General features: G+C 61.8%; 1 protein-coding gene across 2 annotated transcripts in view; it reads right to left on the bottom strand.

The window, feature by feature from the left end:
* Nucleotides 1-22222, bottom strand: part of ZC3H3 (zinc finger CCCH-type containing 3) — a 91035-nt gene that overhangs the window by 68028 nt on the left and 785 nt on the right. For both annotated transcript variants that reach the window (XM_036105696.2, XM_078071910.1), the window contains exons 2-3: nt 20197-21514; nt 18957-19153 (exon numbers count right to left, since the gene is read on the bottom strand). In XM_036105696.2, coding sequence (XP_035961589.2) covers nt 18957-19153; nt 20197-21514 — 1515 coding nt within the window. The remainder of the gene's footprint in view (nt 1-18956; nt 19154-20196; nt 21515-22222) is intronic.

Below are 22222 nucleotides of genomic sequence, written 5' to 3'. Positions count from 1 at the left end.
ACAGGCCTCAGCCGTCTGTGGGTGGGAAGGGGGGGCGGGGGAGGGAGGAAGGAGAGGAAGGGGAGGAGGGAGGGCGGGTGGAGGCGGGCGGAGGGGCCGTGGGCACAGGGGCTGCTCTCAGACCGTCACGGGCAGCTGCAGGGATAGGCTGATGGATGCCCCACCGCGTGCCGCCCCCAAGCCGGCCCCCCGACGGCTGCCGCTCCCGCTAAGCGTCCACACGCCTCCTCACAGGGACCGGGCTCCTGCACTCTCAGGAGGTGGTGCGCACACCCACAGGCCGGTTTGCGGACAAGGCAGCCATGAGCAACAAGTCCACAGAACCGAGAGAAGGCAGCAGGACAGACGGCTAAAGGAGGGTGCAGGGCGCAGGCGGCCTCGCTCGGTGCCGGCACGCCAGCCGGGGCGGAGCAGGTCCCGGGGGCCACAGGAAGCCCCAGCAGTCCGGCCGGCCCCCCTGCAACATGGCAGACCGCTCCGAGGGCACAGACTCAGCGGCGACAGGAACAACCTTCTGACCTGCCCCGGGCTTCGGCAGGGCACCCCCAGACACACGGCGAGGTGCTAGGGCTCAGGGCCTGTCCCAGCTCCCCCAGACCCCCCAACCTGAGCGACGCATGGACACACAGCAAGCTTCCCTGACTCATTCTTGCCCAGATTCTGAGGTGGGGGCCTGGGGCTGGGGAGCTGGGGTTTTCCAAAGCCCCAGGCCTGTCTTTCCATCTTCAGTGGACACCGTGAGGTAAGCCCTGTCCCCCCAGACACGCCAGGCCCTGCTGGCCAACACGGCACCCCCTGCGATGGGGAAACGGGGAGGCAGCAGGTCCAGGGCAAACGCCACTGCCAGGCCCCTGCCCAGCTGAATCTGGGGCGTCTTTTGCCTCATGCGGGTGGGGACCCCTGGGGGGTGCAGTTCCCACGGCCCCTCCCTCAGACTCCCTGCCCTCATCCTCCTACCTTGCAATCTAATTTCCCCGATACCCGAGGACCCAGCGCTGCCCCCGCCCCCGGCCCCGAGACAGGAAGCAGCTGCCCAGCCACTAGGTTCATCACCACGCTGCCCCCCACGCACGCACGGGGCCGCCTCCACGCAGACACAGGGCCCGTGAGGTGGGAGCAGGCTCTCAGCTTCGGCGGCAAACAGCTGACCCGAGAGGAGGGGCCGGCCCAGCTCCTGGGCCTGAGAGGGGAGGGCAGCAGGTGAGCGGCACCCCACACTCACCGTGCGCACGGGCCCTGCAGTTCTGAGCCGGGGCCTCGGGTCCCAGTTGGGGGGACTTGTGGAGGGGGTCAGCCCGGAGGGGACATGCCTTCGGGCGCAGCCATGTGCCCTGCCCACCGCTCCCCAGCCAGCCTTCCCGTGGGGCTGGGGAGGGCGGAGGGACATCAGTAAAACGTGGAAACCTGAAAGTAAACTGAATGAGCTTGGTCTCAGCAGAGCCCCAATCTCTGCAGCTGCCTCCAGCGCTCACGTGCACGCCATCCCCCTTAAATACGCTGCACACGGTGCCTCGGGGGGCCCACAGGTGCCTCTCTCTGACTAAAGTCCCACTTCCTTTGGCTCACTGCAAACTCACCACCCTGTGAACTTGGCGAGAGCCTGTCACTTAGCGGCTGCCCAGCCCAGCCCTTCTTGTTCACCGCTCCTGCGTCTCTAGGGACAAGGGCCGCAGCGGTGCAGGCAGATGGCACCCAAGGCAGGAACCCTAGTCCCTGTGGGGGGCAGGCCTGGCAGTGGGGAAGGGGGTGCTCTTCCCTTGGGCTTGTGCTCTGCCCAGAGGTGACCCAGGACCTGGCCGCTGCTCCCGAGAGCCAGGCGGGGGGGGGCGGGGGGGGGGCGCCACAGCAGCCATGGGGAGAACAGCTCGCCAGGGGACCAGGAATCTGGTCACCGGTCACCCTGGCATCTCCCACCGCTGCCCAGCAGGCCCAGCGCCGGCAGGCACGCGGGCACACCGACGCAGCTTCCCTGCGCACTGCCCTGGAGGCACCTCTGGAACGGGCCACCCTTCACTCTGCAAGAGGTCTCGGCCCAACAGGTTCACACGTCCCCCGGAGCCCCGTCCGCACGCTGGTTTATGTCGGCTTTCGGAGCTCACAGGGCCGGGGGGAGGGCCCGGCGCCCCTGCCCAGCTCAGGCGGGCCCTCTGCTGTCCCACGGCCACAGCCCCTCCCACGGCCGCCCTGCTGTGGCCCGGCCGCAGACACACCGGCATCACGGACAGTGCGCTCCCCCAGGCTGCCGCACCCCGCCGAGGCCCCGCACGCGCCCCGCCACTTCCTCGCTCCACCGCTGATGCGGAAAGGGCAATTAGGAGAGGAGCTGCCAGAGCCCATCACGGATCCGCGCAGCTCGGAAGACACAGCGAAAAGGAAGCACAACAGCTCCAGAATTAATTTAGAAAGCGCAGAGCCCCGCAGAATGACAACAAACAGGCCAGCGAGTGCGGGGATGTGGGGGTGGGCCCACGGCGGCCAGGCCCAGAGGGGAGCCCAGCAGCGCTGGGGGGGTGGGGGCAGTTCTGGAAGGAGGCACCCGGGGCACTGGGTGGTCCACAGACGGGCAGGGCAGGCAGAAGGGGCCACACAGCTCTTAGGTCCCTACCACAGCCCCAAACTTGAAAGAGCTGGGAGGGGACAAGTGTGCCAGGGACAAGACCTTGGCATCTGCAGACCCCTGTGGACCCCTGGGCCAGAGACACCAGAAGGGCACAGGGCCCTGGGGCTTATCCAAGGCCGGGACTCCTTCCTGCCAGGCCTGGGAGGCACTCAGGCAAACCAACAAATAACTGGACACTTACTGACGAGAGACTGCAGGACTTACGGTCGGTGTGTGCGGCTATAGATTTCCTTTGCAAATTCCATCCATTCTATGCACTCACACCAAATCTTGTCATTGAAAAGCTACCTGTGTGAGCACGGAGAGCCCCAGGCCACATGCGTGATCCCAGGAGGCTCCAGAGAAGGCCCAGCTGCAGCGCTATCTCGGGCCCCTCACAGCCCAACTCCTTCCAGCCTGGGCTCCACCTGCAAAATGCTCTGCCAGCCACCCCCCCCCCAAAAGGTGCTGGCAGGCAGCCAGGAGCAAGGGCCCTTCCGGTAAACAGGTCATTGTCAACGGGTCTTGAGGGAAGCTGCTACCACCTCCCAAGGACCCAAGAATGGGGATGAGAAAGCAGGAGGGCCACAAAGAGCAGGGGCCCCATGGACACAGGCACTGTTTCCAGGATCACACCATCTGTCTAGAAGCTCTGACAGCCGAAGAGCACGGCCCTCTGCAGGGGGACACATGACCCCACCCTTTCTATGACAACCGTGGTATCCCTCCCTTGGGAGAGCCACCCGCTGGAGCCCAGCAGGACAGAAGCGAAGGGTTTCAGCTCAGACCCTGCAGGGTAAGGGGGACCTCTCCTTGGTGCCCATCTCGAGGGGGCTTCATCTGTGTCAACATGGTCCTGTGAGGACACGGGCAGTGGGGCTGACCGCAGGGACAGAGCCCTGGGGTCTCCAAGGAGAGTACCATCACCACCTGCCTGCCCACCCACCAGCTTCTAGCAAACAGCCTTTCCCACCTTTGTGTCCCAGAGCAACCCCACAAGGAGAAGCGGGGCCTCAGGTGCACAGAGGTGAAGGGCCCCGTGTCCCCGACGCCCTCCCCCAGGTGCCAGCAGCTAAGGCCCACCACGGCTAGGAGAACACAGGCAAGCTGCTCAGAAAGCCTAAGACCCACCCTAGCCCCCATCCCCCCCAGGGGAGAAGCCCTCCACCCTCCCGGCCCTCTCGTTCCAACAGAGCCCTCCCTATGCTCAGGTGGGCCCCACCCTCCCAGGCCAAGAGGAATGCCCCTGGATGCAGTCCGCTCCGCTCAGGTCCTGGGTGAGAGCCAGAGGCCCTGCCCTACTCCCTTAGGCAGGTCCTGGGCACCAGGGCCCATTGCCCCACGGCTGCTCTTAGAGGTCCAAGATGCTCCTGGATTGTCCCCAAGGGGCCTGCCTGCATAAGCACCCCCACCCCAGCTGTCACTCAACCCCACTCGGCCACTCAATGCCCACCCTGGGCAGTGTACACCCCCAGCCTCCTCACCCAGCCTCCAATGCCTCCACCTTATGCCAGGCCTGCCCACCTCTGCCGCACAAGCTGCAACCCCTTACCGGGCATGGCTCCTGGAGGTCTCCCTCAGGGCCTGGGGCCGGGGCCAGGAGAAGCCCCGGGGGCACCAGGCCACCGTCCAGGAGGCCCACAGGCTGCCCGGTCGACACTACCTGCAGAGACTTCTCAGGGGCCACAGCTGAGTGAGCCACTGCTGTCCCCACACACAGGTCACCAGGAGGATGAGAGCCACCCTTCCTCCCCACGCAACCACACACTGGGCATGGGAAGGGCACCCCAGTGCACCCATCCTGCAGATGGGAAAGTGGGCCACCAGATGCCCTACCCACACCCCCCTCCTGCACTGACCCTGCTCTGTCTGGTGGCAGAGTAAGCACTGGGGAGAGCTGGGGCCAGCAGCCCTCCTGAGGGACCCACGAGCCTGCCCAGGCAGGACACAGCCCACCAGCACGCAGCCTGCCCGGGCATTCTCCCTCCTGGGACACACACAGCCCTTAACTCTGCAGGTCTACCTCTCTGCGGGGCCCCACATCCTGTCTGGGGGAAGATAACACCATCCATCCTTGAATTATCTCCATAACTCCACACACAATCCTACCACTCAATACAAATAACCAGACTGGCGCTCCCGGCTGCCTCAGTTGGTGAAGTGCATGGCTCTTGATCTTGGGGCCATGCATTTGAGCCCCACATTGGGCGTAGAGTTTACTTTAAAAACAAAAAATGACTTTAAATACGATTAGTATGTCCAAGGACTTAAAGACAAGATTGCAAATTTTGGCAGAGACCTAGATACTATTTAAAAAGACAAATAAAAATTTTAGAATTTACAAATAACTGAAACTAAACAATCCTCAACAGATGGATTTAATAGCAGATTACCCACAAAATTGAATGGACATTTAGCAGCCTAGAAAATGAGTTAGAAAAAACTGTCCAGATTTAAGCATGAAGAGAAAAACATTATGGCAGATACAGAAAAGAGCATAGCAGTGGCTCAGTCGGTTAAGGATCTGCCTTCAGCTCAGGTCACGATCCCAGCTCATCAGAGAATCTGCTTCTCCCTCCTCCTCATGCTCTCTCTCGCTACCTCTCTCTCAAATAAATAAAATCTTAAAAAAAAAAAAAAAAAAAGAGGGGCGCCTGGGTGGCTCAGTCGTTAAGCGTCTGCCTTCGGTTCAGGCCATGATCCCAGGGTCCTGGGATCGAGCCCCGCATCGGGCTCCCTGCTCAGAGGGGAGCCTGCTTCTCCCTCTCCCACTCCCCCTGCTTGTGTTCCCTCTCTCGCTGTGTCTCTCTCTGTCAAATAAATAAATAAAATCTTTAAAAGCACACACAGACACACACACACACACAAAAGAGCACAGGAAACACACAGAAGTGTGTTTGGTGAAGAGGTGTAACAGAATTGTTGCTGTGACCCCAAAAAGCAAGAAAGAATGGAGCAAAAGCAGTACTGAAGGTATGATGGCTGAGAATTTTCCCAAATTGATGAAAACCATCAGGCCACAGATTCAAGAAATATCACAAACCCCAAGCAGGATAACAACGAGCGTGCTAAGCACACCATAGCCCGCTGCCGAAAACCAGGGAGGAGGGCCCGTCAGCCAGAGTGGAAGAGCGGGCCGCCCGGTCTGCGAGGGGACGCCTGCCAGCCCCAAAGGCTTTACACGATGAAAACCGTTCAGAGATGAAGGCAAAAACAAAGACTGTTCAGACGAACGTCTATGGAGAGAAAAGGTCCTCAGCAGACTTGTAACGTTAAAGAAAACGTTAAGAGGTGTTCTTCAATCAGAAGGAACGAAGACAAAAGGCAGAAAAAATACATAGCTAACTCTGGGTAAATGCTGACTGTGTATAAACTGTCTCGTGAAGTCTAAAGTACAGGGAGAGTTAAGATCACGATAGGTCTAGCACAGACAATGGGAGGGGGAGCGGAGTTCACGTGCTCAAGCAGCTTATGCTACCCAGTAAGCGATCACACAATCTCTCGGTATCCGTAACAGTAAGTAAAAAATGCACACTGTGACCTCCGGAGTAAAAAAAAAAAGAATAAAAGAATGTATAGTAAGTTAATTAAGGAAAAATTAGGAATTAAAGAATCTAAAAGAAGAAAGAACAGAGGAGCACCTGGGTGGCTCTTGATCTCAGCTCCCGCCTCCATCTCAGGGTCTGAGTTCAAGCCCCACATTGGGCTCCACACCGGGGGGTGGAGCCTACTTAAAAAAAAGAGAGAGAGAAAAGCACAGAAGAGTGGAACAAAGAAAAAGCCCATAGGAAGTCAGTAGATTTAAACCAAAATACATTAGTAATTACAGTAAGTGTGAACACGCTAAATCTTTCTTTAGAAAGACAATTTCAGACTGCAATTAAAACTATTTGCTGCATACAAAAAATATCTAAACGTCGTGGAGAAGCTGAAAGTACACACGTGATTGTGTAGGCTACAAACAACAAGCGCGAGTCCGCACGGCGAGGGCGTGTGCGCGCGCACGTTTTACAGGACCTGCTGAAACAAGACCAGTGCGCCTACACTGGCATCAGAGAAAACAGCCTTTAAGGCGAGAAGCATTACCGGAAATAAAAAAGAACACTTCATAACCTTAAAAGATTCCATCCACCAGGGAGATACAACAATTCTAAACTGGTTTGCCCTCCGTAAAGTGGCCTCAAAATACTGGATGCAGAACTGACAGCTAGAGAAAGGAGGGAGCCCACAGCACGGTGGAAGACTCTAACACGCCTGTCCTGGTGACCCGGGGGGGGGCAAGACCTCCCCCCGCTGCCCCAGTCAGTGGGTGCGCAGCAGCTGGGAGCCACAGGGCGAGGGCCACGTGCCTTCCAGAGCCCCACCCCAGCAGCGGGAACTCCGAACTCTGCCCTTCTTGACCAGAACTGACCACAAGCTGGGACACAACACAAGTCTCAGCACACTGAGAAGGACTGAAATCACACACTGCACGCGAGGCGGGGGAAGCTAGAAAGCAGTAACCACAAACACCTTCAAAGCCCTCATAGGTTTGGAAATGAAGTCAAATGCCCTTCTAAAAAACCCATGGGTCAAAGAAAAATTAGCAAAAAATTTGGAGGAAAACAGGAATCATTAACTTGCGGGATACAGCTATGCTTAGGACAAATTTATAACCGTCCAATTGCCTATTTTTCAGAAGAGACCTAGGGCCACTCATCCAAGCACCTGTGGACCCTCCGTTTGGGCGCAGGCCCACTGCAGTCTGTGGGGGCGGCTCTGACCCGGAACAGCAGCCCCCGCCCCCAGCCTCTGCTCCCCACTTGCTGCCCCTCGGGGCCCTGTCCAAAGGCCCCAAGGGCATACACGCCAGCCCGCGCTAGTGCCCAGGAGAGCCAGAGGGGTGGGGGGACTCTGCAGCCTCTGGCCACTGCCCCATCCTTCACAAGCCAAGGGGAGAACACGGCGTGGGCCAGATCCAGACAATGAACTCCCGCCCCCCGACATGGCACCTTTCCCCTTTAAAGCACAAGGAGTGAGGACAGCCAGGCTACAGAAAACCCCAAAGGGGAGACGCGGTTCCAGGCCTCCTTTGCGAGATGCCCACCTCGGCCCCTCGGAGCCCCATGCCACACAGAGGAACCGTGAAGGGCGGCTCAGTCCTGACTCAGGGCCACGCTGCTGGCTCTCGGAGTCTCACGATTGGAGTCCAGCGTGTCGGGCTGGGTGGGCAACAGGGCCAGGTTGAGGCAGGCAGTGGAGGGGGCTCTCCGAGCAGGTCCCTCAGGAGCCACAGCGGCCTCGCCCTACTCCTCCCCCGGGGCCAGGCACCAAAGACACATCCCTCCGGCTGCAGAGCCCCCAGAAGGGGACAGACCCCAGGACTGCTGTCCCCCACCAACCTCAGCTCCTGTCCCTCTCCAGAGGCCTGGACCAGAAGGCCCAGCCTGGGGACACCACGTCCCTCCATGCGTCCTCCTCCTGCACCCAGCCGTCCTCAGCAGGAAAGAATTCCACCTGACGCTCAGGCCTCAGGAGCACTTCCTCCCAGGCAGCTCCCAGCGCCACTCCCTGGGACACCGTCCCTGAGCCAGAGCCTGAAGCTGCTCCGCGTCTCAGCAGCCCCGAGGGGACGGTGCTCCTCCAGCAGTGCCCCGGGGAGCTCCAAAGTCACACTCTTGCTCCCCCTCTGTTACTGAAAACGTCTGGGCTGGGAGGTGCCACGGGGACAGATGGGTCACACACCCCCAGCCCAGTGCCTGGACTCCTGCCCTAAATGCCACAGGGAGCAACAGACAGCAGGCAGGGTCCACAACCCCCAGCCCTCCCGGGGCCGGGTATAACCCCTCGCTCCTTGAGGCAGGAGTCCGCCTCCGGCCCCAGGAAGCCCAGGACAAAAGGGGCCTGAGAGCCACTGGCAGTGAACCAGATGCACCAGACGCCCAGGCCCCTCAGGGCCACCCACCCACCCACCTCGGTGCCCTCCTCTGTCTGCACCCACAAGGAGCGTGTCCACTTTGCTCCCGGACGCTGCACTGGGATGCCAGCACAGCCTGGCCATCAGCCTGCACCAGATTCTTGCCAAGGACGCAGGGCAGGACCTGTGGACAAGCGCAGGGCTGGGCGCGGGGGCGGGAGGCAAGCTGTGCCTCCACACCCTTTCCCGGCCCACCTCCTCACCTGGCTGGGCTTCGCTGGTCACGCAGCAGCCCCTGTGCCCGCCACCCCCACCCGGGCCGTGAGCTTCCTCCAGCCCTGGCCCCGCTTTGTGGGGACGCTCAGCACTTGTTCTGGGCTGGCACGGAGCCCAGAGCGCTGGCACGTCCTGGAGGTGCGGCCCGCAGGCCACAGAAGGGGGCCCAGGCCCACGGTCAGGTGCAGACTGCTGCCCGCAGAGGGGAAGGCCCAGCGCCTCCTCAGCCTCACTTTCTCCCTCTGGGAGTTGGGTCACCCCGGGCTCAGCCCGGACAGCGGTCACTCAACAAACCTAACTTGGCTCTCCCGTCCCTCGGCAGCCTCCCTGTGAGCCCAGCGCCCAGGATGGCTCTGGTCTGCGCTGGGCACAGCCACCCAGGCAGAAGGAGCCTGGCAGCAGACGGCAGAGGTAGAGCGGGAAGACCCAACACTCAGCTGACAAAGCCAAAGGGACTAAGGGCCTCGTGGCCAGCCGTCCCAGGGGCTGGGAGAGGCGGCAGCGGCAGCCAGCCGCAGGCCCTCCTGCCACCTGTGGGCGTCCCCACGTCCCTTCATTCTAGGCCAGTCCAGGCGAAGGAAAGCCACCGCTGTGCCCTGCCACCCGCCCTGGGCGCACACTGTGCTCTCTGCTCGGAGTGCCCCTCGTGGCGCCCCCAGGTTCCTCCCCACCCCCTGGCCAGGCAGGTGCCCCGTTTCTGGCTCCCTGCCGGCAGGCCGGTCCCTCTCTGTCCCCTCTCTGTCCCCAAAGAGTCACATCTGGGCTGCTGTCACTCCTTTTCACCTCCATGCCGTTGGGCCGTGCCGGGCTGCACGCCTAGCAGTGCTCAGGGCTCGCTGACACACAGTGACATCCGCTTACTGGGGGCAGAAATGGTACAGAGAGGGGAGCGAGTGGCAGGAAGACAATGGGCCCCATGGGCAGGGGCAGGAGGCACCGGCTGAGCTGTTAGTTCTCGCAAAAGCCTTCCCTGCCCTGCCCCACCCCCTGCCCTTGCCATGAGAGCCCAGCACCAGGCAGGAGACGCCGACGGGAACCAGCACATCCTTCCCGCTAGGACCTCGGCCCAGCATGCGAGTGGACACACAGTGCGGGAGGGGTGAGACCCGGGAAAGCTGGGAGGACAGACCACCCGAAGGGCGGCGGAAGAGGAGCACCGGGGCCGAGAGGGAGGGCTGAGCCTTTGTCCTGCACCCCAGTGCCCACTGACGGGCACGCACCCGCGAGCCCACCAGGCCAAGAGGGGTCCTCAAACTGGACTTGGGGCGTAGCACCTCAGCGCAGCCCGACCATCAGACACAAGGAGCAGCCCAAGTGTCCCCAGTCTGGGGAGACCCACGGAGGGATGCTCCCGTTCCCCAGGGACACAAGTCATCCTGAGGCCATCACCCCCCTTCTCCAGCCAGGCAGGCCTCACTTTAGGGTACCACTTGGGAGTCCCCAGCTCGGTGGTGGTCATGACTTCCCTAGAGGCTCCAAGCCTGCCCGGGGGCCACGCGAACGCCACACACACGCACGCACGTGCCCTCCCATGCCAGTTCTCGTGGAGTAATTCACTACCACGGCCCCGACAAACTAAAATCGAGGCCTCCAATGTGCCTGATAATTTATGCAAGGCCCAAGGATCGCTGTGGCTGCCTTTCGCACTTCCTCTTTCCCTTATGAAAGTAGCACTCCGGATTTAACCGCTCTTGACGCGTTGGCCCTGGTGAAACTGAACCCAAGCGCACACCAGCGAGCGACCACGGAAAGCTGAGCCCTCTGCGGCGGACACCTCCAGCAGCCATCCTGGCCGGCTTCCACCAAGGCCCGTCCCAAGCCCCTGGCCACCCGTCTCCTGCGGTCAGCACCATGGCCCTGGAAACGGCCCTCGGCCCCGTCACAGATGTGGAAACTGGAAGCGAGTGAGGGCCCTTCAGCAAGATCCCAGCATGCACGCTGGCTTCCCAGCACCCGGGGGACCGGAAGGGGTGTGCCTCATGGAAGTCACCCAGCCCTGGCCCTCCCTGGCATCCTCCCCTGCCGTGGTGGCACAGGAAGCCCGCCTCCATCGTCCCTTCAGCTGTGCGGCGGGAGTCAGGACCCTCCTGGGGCTGCGGCCAGAACTGCCCCGCACCCCTGCCCACAACGTGGGGCCTGAGCGGGGCGTCCCTGGTGTCCCTTGCAAGTGTCCCGCTCCCCCACGAGGCTACCACCAGTGGCCCTGGGCTAAGCCAGCAGAGACCAGCTAGCCAGCACCACAGGAAGGTCCTGAGGCCAGCACCGTGTCGCGCCCCAGAGGTGGCCCGGGGCAGACAGCGACACCCCCACCCCCAGGCTGCTGGGCTCCCCGGGCACCGTGCGCTCGAGTCCAAGAGCTCCCCGACAGCCTGACTCCACGACGGTCCGCCTCCCGGGGGGCCACCCAGCAGCCTGGCTGCAGCGCAGGCTGGGGGTGCATCCACTCAAAGCCGGCAACCCCTCCGCTCCCGGCTTCGCGAAGCGCCCCACGAGCACCAGGGGTGAGAACATGCGTCCTTCCTGCAGAGGTCCAGGGCACGGCCTTAGGCCCCGCTCTGCCCCCTCTGCCCACCGACCTGCCCGCAGCCTGAGGCCAACACAGGCCTCACATGGGCCTACCGAGCAGCAAGCAGCGGGCTCTCGGGCTGCCCTGGGTACCCTGGCCAGAGGGACGGGCCTGGTTGGGGGGGCGGGGCCCAGCAGGTGGGGAAAGCTGGCTGTTGGACGCACCTGGCGCCCTCAGAGGAGGGAGCCGAGTGACAAGTGCATTAAAGGCCCCCTGGCAGCTGCTCGAGGGGCAGCTAGAGGAGAGACAGCAGTGGGTGCAGCCTGAGCCCCACGCTGCTGCGTGCTCAGCAAGAACCCCACAAATGTCCCTGCACAAACTGAGCACATCCAGACAGGCTTTGATGCCCAGGAGTCTGAGAGGGCCTGCTTTGACCTCTCCAGGAACATGGGGACAACCCAAGGCGGGCCCTTCAAGCCCCAGGACAGCGGGCCAGGAGCACTTGCCTAAGGAGCCAGGAGGGGGGTAGGCAAGGAGCAAGACAGCCCACAGACTCTGCACCCAGGGACTGGGGAGACGGAGAGATCCACTGCTGAACAAGCACCGTGTGGCCCTGCCTTGGGGCTAGGAGGGAGGTACAACAGCCACCCAAGGGGCCTGGTGAGGGGCCCGGGTACTGGGGAGGGGCGGGGGGGTCCAAGGGGAGCTCACGTGGGGAGAAACTCCCTGAGTACTTCCTTGGAGAAACCTGGGACACAGGGAATGGGTCTCCCACTTCTTTGTGGTAGATATTTTATTTAGGGGCACCTGGGTGGCTCAGTCGTTAAGCGTCTGCCTTCGGCTCAGGTCATGATCCCAGGATCCTGGGATCGAGCCCCGCGTTGGGCTCCCTGCTCCGCGGGAAGCCTGCTTCTCCCTCCCCCTCTGCCCCTCACCCCTGCTCATGCTCTGTCTTTGTCTCTCTAATAAATAAATAAAATATTTTTTTTAAAAATTTCTATTTATTTATTCATTTTAAAGAAAAGAAAGAGTGTGCACACGCGGGCACTGAGGGGAGGAGCAGAGGGAGAGGGACAAGCAGAGTCCCTGCTGAGTGCAGAGCCCAACGTGGGGCTCGATCCCACAACCCTGAGATCGTGACCTAAGCCGAAATCAAGAGTCAGACGCTTAACCGACTGAGCCACCCGGGTCCCCCTTAGGTGTCCCACTTCTAGCTGGCGTGGCAGGGTGGCCCCCCCAACACTGGGGGATCCCAGCCAGAGGTGCTTCCGGCTCTATACCACCACCAGGGTCTGTCACTGGGGGCTGCATGGTGAAGACCTGGTGAGACCCAGACAAGGGGCCAAGACCACAGCTGCCTTTTCTGCCAGTGACCTAGGGTGAGTGGATACTCCACTTCTCATCTGCACAGAGGGGACGGCAGCTTCTCCAGACCACATGGCCGATATGGCGGCCTGAGCGATGGGTGCCAAGCTCTCACCCAGAGGCGAAGTGGCAGTGCAAGGCCTGGCTCGACTGAAAGCCTTAGCAACCCTCAGGTCTTCCCTAGGCCACTGTGAAAACGGGGCTCTTCCCACGGTCCTGCCCCTGGAGCCCTGAGTGACCTCCCAGACCCACACCTTCACCCACCACACTAGCCACTCATCTGTGCCATCTTGGGCACCTGGGCCAGGCCCCAGGCTCAAGATGAAGCAGGGGAGGGGGAGGAGGGCGGGCTACCACCGTCCCAGGCAGGTGAGCCAAAAGGGCCCTCCTACCCAAGCGACTTCTGGGAGGTGACACCTGCCCACCCAACCACGGCTTCTCAGCACACCAAGGCCACCATTTCCAAGTGGCGGGTAGGAATCCCATGACCCGTGGCCGCTATGAAGCCCCCTAGCCTAGGGTACGGGTGCCCATGCACCGGGAAGTACTCACTCTGCATACAAGAAGCCTCAGGGTGGCCCGAGTCCTGGCACTGGGCCCAGTGTGGACGGAGACAAGCCGAGCGGGCCCGGGACAGCCAGGCCCTGCAGTGGAGCCAACGGGAGCTGTGTGCGCCGTAAACACCACAAGCTGGGATCACTAATCGCCACAATTACATGGCTGGTAAATCGGAAACCATTTTTGAGGTCTATAAAAGGCTTTTTCTCTCTGCTTTCTCCAGTGTCTGTCTGCCCTGAGACAGATCAAGCAGGGTCTCTGTGCAGCCAAAATGTAGTAGACCCCACCAGTCCTCAGCAAACGAAGCTCCCCTGGGGCCCTTTCTCGGGTATCATCTCTTGACTCCCCCCAGCTGCCAACAGACTCACCACCGGGAGAAAAATAAAGGGAGGAAGGCTAGAGGCAGAGGCGGGGAGCACAGGGGTGGGGGGATCACCTGGTGTCCCCAAGGGGCCGCCTGCCCCACCCCCCAGCCAAAGTAGGACTCTAGGTGAACCGGGCAGGAGGGTCTGAGGGCAGGGGAGCTGGGGAGGAGAGGCCGAGGAGGGAAAGCAGGAGGAGGGGTCAGGCCAGATCTTCATAATGCGCAGTCCCCAGGCGCAAGGCACCGCGGCCACGCTGCTGCTGAACAATGCAGTTCTGAATTCAATTAAAGCGATTATCTGTTGTGCCAAATAAATTGTGTAGAGCATATATCCTGCGGCACTTTACACCTCCGGGCTCATTATTCCCTAACTGTTTCCTCCTGTTTATGCGCTCTCAAATTAAATTGCTGATAACATGCGCCAAAATAAAAAATGAGCGCACCTTGTCCCAAGAAAATTGATTCTCCCTTTTCCTGAACTGGCGATTGCCAGGTTTTATATACTCTGTTCCTGGTGATCATTAGTAATTCAATTTTCTTTTTATTAGCCCCCTTATCTGCTGAGCAATATAGCGGCAGAGCTGACCTCTTTCGCGCGGGTAAATGTTTAAAATCTTTTCCCTGATTAATTTTGCCAGTTAAGAAAAAGAGGAGAAATGGCCCGGCTCTTAGCCATCACAATGAATAAAGCTTAATGTTGATTGTGATGGAATTTCTAATGCCAGGGAAATTGATTGAGCGCGGCAATTACACGGGAACAGGAACTCCAGGGAGATGGGGCCGCTCTCTCCTGGCCACAGCCTTCTGGTTATTTAAAACAATCCAATTTGCAAGGATAATTATGTATTAGTGTTTTATCTGCCACTTGAAATGAACAGGGGAGTTTCGATACTGGCCTAGCATTAGCAGGTTATTGCCACAAATTACTTGATATCTGCTTTCTTTCACATAAAGAGAAAATTAGGCGATCAATTACCAGAAAGAGGTGGACTGAGGGATAAGAGGGGCGAGTGCGCCCTCTGCTGGCCACTGGCGGCCCGGTGGGGCTGGGGAAGGGACCTGCCCCTCGCCCTGCCTCCCTCCACTGGGCAGGAGCCCACCGGGGGTCAGGCCCCTCCCCTACACAGCTTCCACGAAAGTCTGGACCTGGGCCAATGATCTGTCGGGGGAAACGGGGAAGAGAAGCTTCGAAGCAGCCTGTCCACCTGTAGGGAGGCCCTGCCAGCCGGCCCGGAGCCCCGGAGCCCAGGGTCTGCACCCCAAATGTCCACAGCATCAAATGAAAACTTGTGTGGGAGGCAGCCGACAGCTGGCTGGGGCCTGCCCAGGGCCTGGGGACAGGAAGGTGGAGCAGGGAAAGGAGGGAGAAGGAGGGAGGAGGAGGGAGGAGGAGGGAGAAGGAGGGAGAAGGAGGGAGAAGGAGGGAGAAGGAGGGAGAAGGAGGGAGAAGGAGGGAGAAGGAAGCCTGTGGACCTTGCAGAAGGAGGTGCATGGGGGAGCCACCCACTGACTCCTTAGTAGTCCTCAGCCCAGGGAAATGCTTGTCCTCACTCCTGTCCCCACCAAAGCCGCCTCTGCCAGTCTCAGGAGCCGCCCGCCCAGCGTTTCAGGCCTGTGCACAAGCATCTTCCACGAGCTCCTTACCCACTTCTAAGAATGAGGACCCCACTCCTTGGCCCGGCATTCAAGACCTTTCCGAAGGCTCCTCCTGGCTCACTGTCCCCTCGAGGCCTGCTGGACACTCCTGGGCCCCTGACACGGCCACGGCACATCCCTGAGCACATTCATGCAGCTCCCAGGTCCCTCCTCTCCTGTATCCAGCACCACCCCCTTCCCCTTACTGTGGCCTACGGGACCCTCCCATCATGTGGGTCCTGCCTTCCCTCTGGCTTCAGTACCCCCCCCCCACGCCCGCCACACAGGACCTCTCTCTGCTCCTGCAACATGGGAGAGCTCATCCCACCTGTGCCCGTCACCCGCAGAGAGGCGCACCGCTCACGCCTCCTTGTCCTCATGCAGGCCTCAGTTTGGAGGTCACCTCCTCAGAGACACCAGCTGCCTGACTACAGCTGCCCGCCCTCCCCGCAGCTCTCTGTGACCCCACTTCCTTTTCCTCTGAGCATGTTCACCACCCGAGAGTATCTTTTCAGCTTATTTACAAGTACCCAGGTAGCTGTCTTGATGACTGCAATGTGGCTCCAGCCTGCACAGTACCCACGGGGACCAGCACACTTCCCTGCACCAGAGCTACGCCACGCCTGCTTGTTGGACGGATGGGGGGGACGGATGGGGGACAAATGGTGGACAGAGAACAAATGAATGGGGGATGGATGGGGGATGGACGGAGGACAGACAAGGGAAGAACAGATGGGGGAATGGATACGTGGATAAACAGGTGGACAGATGTATGATGAATGGTGGATGGAGGGTAGACGGACGGATGGACGGACGGATGGATGGATGGATGGAGGATGGATGGATGGAGGGCATGGGTAAGTGGATGAGTGAGCGGTAGCCTTCTGTAAGCCCTTCCCCCAGCAGGACTCTCCCCCACCTTTCACAGTCCTCCCAGGGCAGTCTGTGCCAAGTTATCACAACCGTTTATAACCACAAACTGACCCGCTCACCTCCTAGTAGAGAGAAGTATGAAGGCAGGGACCGTGTCAGCCCCTCCGCACCGGCGCCCACACTGCGCCCACGCTACCAGCAGGAGGCAGCCTCCACCCCCCAGCCTGTGCCTGGCACTGCTCCAGGCCTAACGAGAGAACCAGCCAGCCCAGGCCCACGGAGCTCGGCGCACAAGCAAGCGGGCCGAGCCTGCAGGCACAGCTCCCGGGCAGATGCACACCACCTTCCAGGCCCCCTTTAATCTGCAGACCCAGCGTCCCCGCTGGCCCCTCAACTCTCCAGGCTGCTGTCCACTGGCGGCCAGTGAGTGTCCTAGAACGCCTGGCCTGCGTCACTATGGGAGGTCAGCCCCCGTGTGGCCAGGGCCCTGCTCTCCGCAGTGGCCCCTCAGCCAGCCAGCAGCCCCTGTAGGAAGCCGGGCCTCGGGCAGCCCTCACTCCAGCCCCGGCCGCGCCAGGGCCCTCCTGCCGGGAGCAGCTGCGAAAGCTCAGCTGTGTGTGCAGGGTCCCGGGTGTTGTCCACCTCTTGCCCCATCTAGAGAGGATTCCTCAGCTGCAGGCCCTCAGCACACGAGACAGGAGGAGCTCCTCAACCCAGTGGCGCTCTTTCCTTCGGGGTGCCTGCTAAAGGGGACGGCCATGGTCTGGTTCAGGCCTGTCTGCCCCCAAACCAGGTTCCCTGGGAGCAGGGACAGGACAGGCCTGGGCAGGCCACAGTCAAGGCCAGCTCTGCTCAACTCCTGGAGGGCGGCAACACCAAGAGCATGGACCGAAGAGGTCAAAGTGTGCCCGCCTGGGATGGCCCACCAACCCCTCAGTGCCACCCCAGCATTAGGACAGGGAGCCCCTGGCAGGGCCCATCTGCTGTAATCGTCCCGCGCAATGCCTAGCTCAGCACTTGCTCCACGAGCACTTGCTTCCAGGCCCAGCGAGGAGGCCTGACGCCCAGCGGCGGCCCAGGAATCCGGCACTCCAGAGCGCTCTGGTCCCAAGGCAAGCAGCCTCGGACTGGGACACTCCTTCCCCAAGCCACCTCACACCACATCCCTGTAACTCAAGTCACTGAAATACCGCCATCTTGAGGCCCCTGGCCCGGCCACCCCGTCTCCATTTGCCCCGAGCCACTCTCCCTGTGGCAAGTCACGACGGAAATGGCTCAGTGCCCGTGGGCTGGGCTGCAGGTCTCAGGAGAGCCTCGTGCCTTCTGCGGCCCCAGCACCTGGAGCAGGATGCGAAGGGGCCCGTGGACACAGCCCCCGCCGCAGCCAAGCCTGAGCACCGTCACTGCCCACAGTGGCCGTCCCCGGGTGACGGCTCTTCTGCGGGGACAGACCTCCGTCAGCACCTCCTCCTCCACTCAGCCGGACCTCTCTGCCGACCGAGACAACATGTGACACAGGAGCTGAGCGGAGCCATGAATCCCTGCGAAGGCCCGGAGGCCCCCGGGCACCACTTCCTGACCTCTCTCCGGGCTGCCCCAACCTCCCTGGGGACTCAGCCACCCCCCGCCAGCCTCCCAAAGCGAGGGGCGTTCGCAACCCGTCCTCCCTGTCCTCCCCCGTCAGGCCTGGGACAGCCTGGCCATCGGTCCATCCACAGCCTTCTGTCCGCTCCCAGTAAGTCCTGCAGCCGTAGCCCAAGCCTCAATTCAGCCCCCTCGCCGTGGCCACCAGGGGACACCGTGGGGCTCCCTTTGCTCTGTCCACCTGCGTCCAGGTCCACACTCACCGTGGCAGCCAGAGGGCAGGTGGGTGGCCAGCACCCTCCAGCCTCACTTCTCACACCTTCTCGTGGCCCCTACGCCCCGCTCTTCCGCCACCAGCTCCCATGCAGGCGCTCGGGTCTGCCAGGCACCGCCTCCGCCCGGACAAAGGCCTGCTGGCTCCTCTGCGGGCTCCCCAAACGCCCGGCACAAAATAGCCATTAGGGCACAAGTCCCAAGTCCGACTGCGCAGGGCCCAAACCCCATCACCTCCAGACTCCATGTGCATCAGCCTGGACAGCCATTGCCACGCATCCACCAGATGCTCAACGGGGAGAAAACAGGGCTACCATGGGACCCGGTCCGCCCGGAGGAGCCCGGGCCCGCCAGGACACAGCGTCACAGGTGACCTCCTCCCCCTTCCCTACCCCCGACGGCCAGAGACCCCCCCACCCCTGACCACCGGCATGTGCCAGTTCCCTCAGGGTGCTGCCATCACCGCACTGGGCGGGGGACCACGGCGCGCGACGCCCCCACTACCCTTCACCCCTCACTAAACACCCGCGACTCAGGAAGTGCGCAACGCGGACTCCTCCCAGGCCAGCTCAGGGTTCTGGAGAAAGACGCAGCAACCGACAGGGAGAGGAGGACAGGCCCAGGACAGGCGGCAGAGGCCTAGGGTAGGGGAGCCCCGGGCAGCATAAACCACCCCTCTCCCTGCAGGCCTGCGTGGCTCCCACCCTCTCATCCACTTTCTGGCTCCTTCCACCACGACGGATGTGACTAGGTCTACAGAAGAGACGCACTAAAAAGGCCGCCACACGCCTGCCCTGCGCAGCTCCCCCACCCAGTGCGGGGTACAGTGGCCCAGCCCCTCTCTGCTCCCCAGCCCAAGCCAGCCCCTGCCCCCCGCGCAGAGCTCTCGGGCTGGAGCGCTGCCAGAGCGCGGTGGGTGCTGAAGGTGGTTCCTGACAGGCGAGCAGCGCCAGTGCAGACGGAGCGAGAGGGGAGGCTCCCAGAGCCGGCTCAGCGAGCCTTCCAGAACCCCTCCTCCCGGCCATACCTTCCTTGGCGGGGAGGTGGGCCCGGCCTGGAGGCAGGCAGCACGGCCGGTGCCTGGTGACCTGCATCAGGCCCTTGAGGGGCGTCTTCTTCAGAATGGGGCTGCTCTTTCCCCGGAGGGCCTGCCTCCGCCGCAGGCTGAACTGGCTCTTAGCAGTGGCAGCAGGTGGGGGGCTGCTCTTCTTGTCCCCAGGAAGGCTGCAGAGACAAAAAGCAGGCAGCTCGCAATGGGCTCCCCCCGTGGGGCGGCTGTCCCCTTCCAGCCTCGCCCACCCAGACCCCGGCACCATGGAATCCACCCCAGGAGGCAGCCAGCTCCCGCGGGTCCCAGCCCTCGCACCTAACCAGCAGCGGCTGTCTGAGAGCTGCCACCCTCCCCTCCCCTGCAGAGCCTGGAGCCGGCTCAGAGGGAGGGTGGCCCCCCCGACCCCCCCCCCGGTGCATGTGCACCAGGTCTCCTCCGGCTCCCCAGGCCAGATGAACTCTCCCGTGGGGCTGGGGGAGGCCCTAAGGAGCCACAGCAGAGAAGGGGCTGCCCCCAGCTCCCCAGCCATCGCGGCAGGAGGGACTAGTTCTCACGGCTCCCCTTCCACCACAGCTGACACAGAGAAGGGCCACCGTACAGGAAAGGCGGTGGAGCCCACACAACGTGGCCGAAGACCAGGGTCAGGCAGCAGGAGGACCTCCAGGGCGGGACTCAGCGGAACAACTCTCTGCCCTTGCAGCTAACAGCTGCCGTGACTAAGCCCCTGACCCCAGACCAAGCGCTGAGCCTCAATGCCATTTTTTAGCCTCCTCACAGTCCTTGAGGGTGGAGGGCCAGGGAAGTGACATCACCTGGTCATTTGGCCGCCAAGGGGGCAGACTTCCTCCCCGGTGGCCCCTCGGTTTGCTCACCCAGTGTCTGGCCCGGGAATAAAGCAATCATCCACAAAGCCCGCAGACCCTGAACCAAAGCTGCCCCAGCAGCCTCTGGTCTCTCACCAACAGGACAGAGGGGCGGCCTGTCGGCACCTGCCTCCACCTGTCCTCACTGGCCGAGCCCGCTGCTCAGCCCCACTGGTACTGGGCACACGGATGCCACCAGCCAGGCCTGACCCAGGAGCAGCTGCTGCTTCTCCCCCCACACTCCTGCAGCTGGGCCCCCCACGGGCTCTGGGTACCAAGCAGGGAGCTTAGAGGCCTGGGCCTGGCCCTGTGCCCGCCCAGACAGAACCTGGGGTGGTGGCAGGAGCACCTACCTAGCACTTCCCCGCCTCCGGATGATCTTGGTGCGGCTCTTCACTTTGTAAGCCGAGAGTGGGGTCTCGCTGAAGAGGGGCTTCAAACTGCTGGGTCCCACTGCTGGTCTGTCCCCCGAGGGGGACCGAGATGGGACTGGAGAGAGCTGGGAGGCACGGTCCTTGCTACCAGCTTCTGGCTGCCAACGGAAGGAGGAGGATGAGGAGGCCGAGGGGCTGGATGCTTTCCACTTGTACTTGCTGGGGGAGGCCCCAGCCGTGGAGGACGCAGCCGATCTCCTGGGCTTGGCATCCGGATCAGCTCTGAGCTGTGGCTTCTCCACTTGTTCTGCTGTGCCAAAGGGGGCCTTGCCCACATTCTCTGAGGCTGCTCTGGGACTGAGGGCCCTCCGAGTGGCCCGGGGGCTCTTCGCTGAAGCGGCCACCCACTTGTAGTTGTTTTTCCGGAACTTGTTGTTTCGACAGGACACAAGCAGTGAGGACTCCCGGGCCTGCCTGGGTCCGGAAGCTGGTCTAGCTGGGCCGGCCACCACACCAGCGGAAGCTGGCTGATCTGTGTGGCCAGCATTCACTCTCCCATCTCCGAGGAGCTGGGTGGCACAGCTGGACACAGAGTGTGAGCCCACCTTCCGGCCCACAGCCAGGCTACTGCGCTGGGGCAGGGTGGACGCCGCGAAGCGTGCCTTGACGGCAACTGCACTCTCACTGACAGTCCGCCGGGGCTCTGAGGGGCTGTCACTCATGCTGCTCATGGACTTCACGACCCGAGGCTTGCCAGGCTCCTTCTGGCAGACCAGAAGGGGGTCCTCTGCACCACAGCTCCCCTTGACTCTTCCTGGCTTTGGGGGTTGCCGCTGTCCACCCGGGGGCTCGCCCTCACCCTCCTGAGGCCTGTGGTCGCTCCAGGGGGGGTCCTCAAATTCTTCCAAGGAGCCCCGAGGGACCCCTGCAGCACTAGCCGAACCCGGTTTTGATGGTGGTTTGATTTTGATGACCATGTTCTGATCTGAACTAAGCTGCACCTGCCTCTCCAGGACATACTGCTGGGGGTCAGGACCCTGGCTGCCCCCAGCCCTGAGGGGCAGCTGCACAGCACAGTCACCGGGTGGGTCTGAGGGTCCCGGGGGCCGATTCACAAGGGAGTATTTCTTGCGCCACGCAGGCCCGTGGTTCGGGGAGAAGCCCCTCCGGCTTGGGCGAGGGTAGCAGGCACTGAAGGGCCTGCTGCTGCTGTAAGCAGGTGCTTGCCACCGGGAGGCAGCCGAGGTGCTAGGGGCAGAGCCGTTGCCATGGAGGTTTTTGTAGTCATCGATCAGACCTGAGAAGGCAGAACCACAGGCTCAGTTAGCCAGAGGGTGAGCGTAAAATCAACAACAGTCCCCTGGAAGTGCACCAGCTGACAAGATGCCCCACAGACCCCCCCTCACTCCTGAGCCCCTGCCAGGCCGCAGCGCAGGACAGGCAGCCCCTAGAGCCTGAGAGCCATGGACGTTCCCTCGGCCCATCTCTTCCATGAGCCTTTTCCCACCAGTTATACTTCAGTCCTATTTCTGGTTGTTTACCCTAAAAATGCACCCGTGGCATGATATCCCTAATTTACCAGGAATATTATTATACTGCTGCCACACTCCTTTCAGGGGATGCGTCACTCGACACGAAGGTACCAGCAAGGACCCATGCCGTAACGCCTCGGCGAGGGAGCCAGTCAGCCGCAGGGGCCCTGTGGCTTGCCCACCGAGGAACCGGGGCAGGGGTGCACCTTAATAATCTCCCAGCCTGGCACACGGACAATGAGCGTAAGACAACGGACACCCGTGAGCATCCACGGTTGACAAGAATGTCACACTGTCCTCCAAGGGGAGAAGAGGCCTGACTGGAGCCCCGACAGTGGGCTGACGCCAGCGCCAGCACAGGTGGTCCAAGGAAGCCCCTGCAGAGTCGGCCCGGGGCAGGAGGGGTACAGGCCTCAGCGGAACCACCCAGGGGGTGAGCGCTCAACCAGCAAACCAGTGCTGGCCCCTCACTT

This window comes from Halichoerus grypus, chromosome 5 (assembly GCF_964656455.1).
Source record: "Halichoerus grypus chromosome 5, mHalGry1.hap1.1, whole genome shotgun sequence".
NCBI classification, from domain to species: Eukaryota; Metazoa; Chordata; class Mammalia; order Carnivora; family Phocidae; genus Halichoerus; species Halichoerus grypus.
Note: the sequence above shows the minus strand (reverse complement) of the source record. Positions and strands in the feature narration are given on the sequence as shown.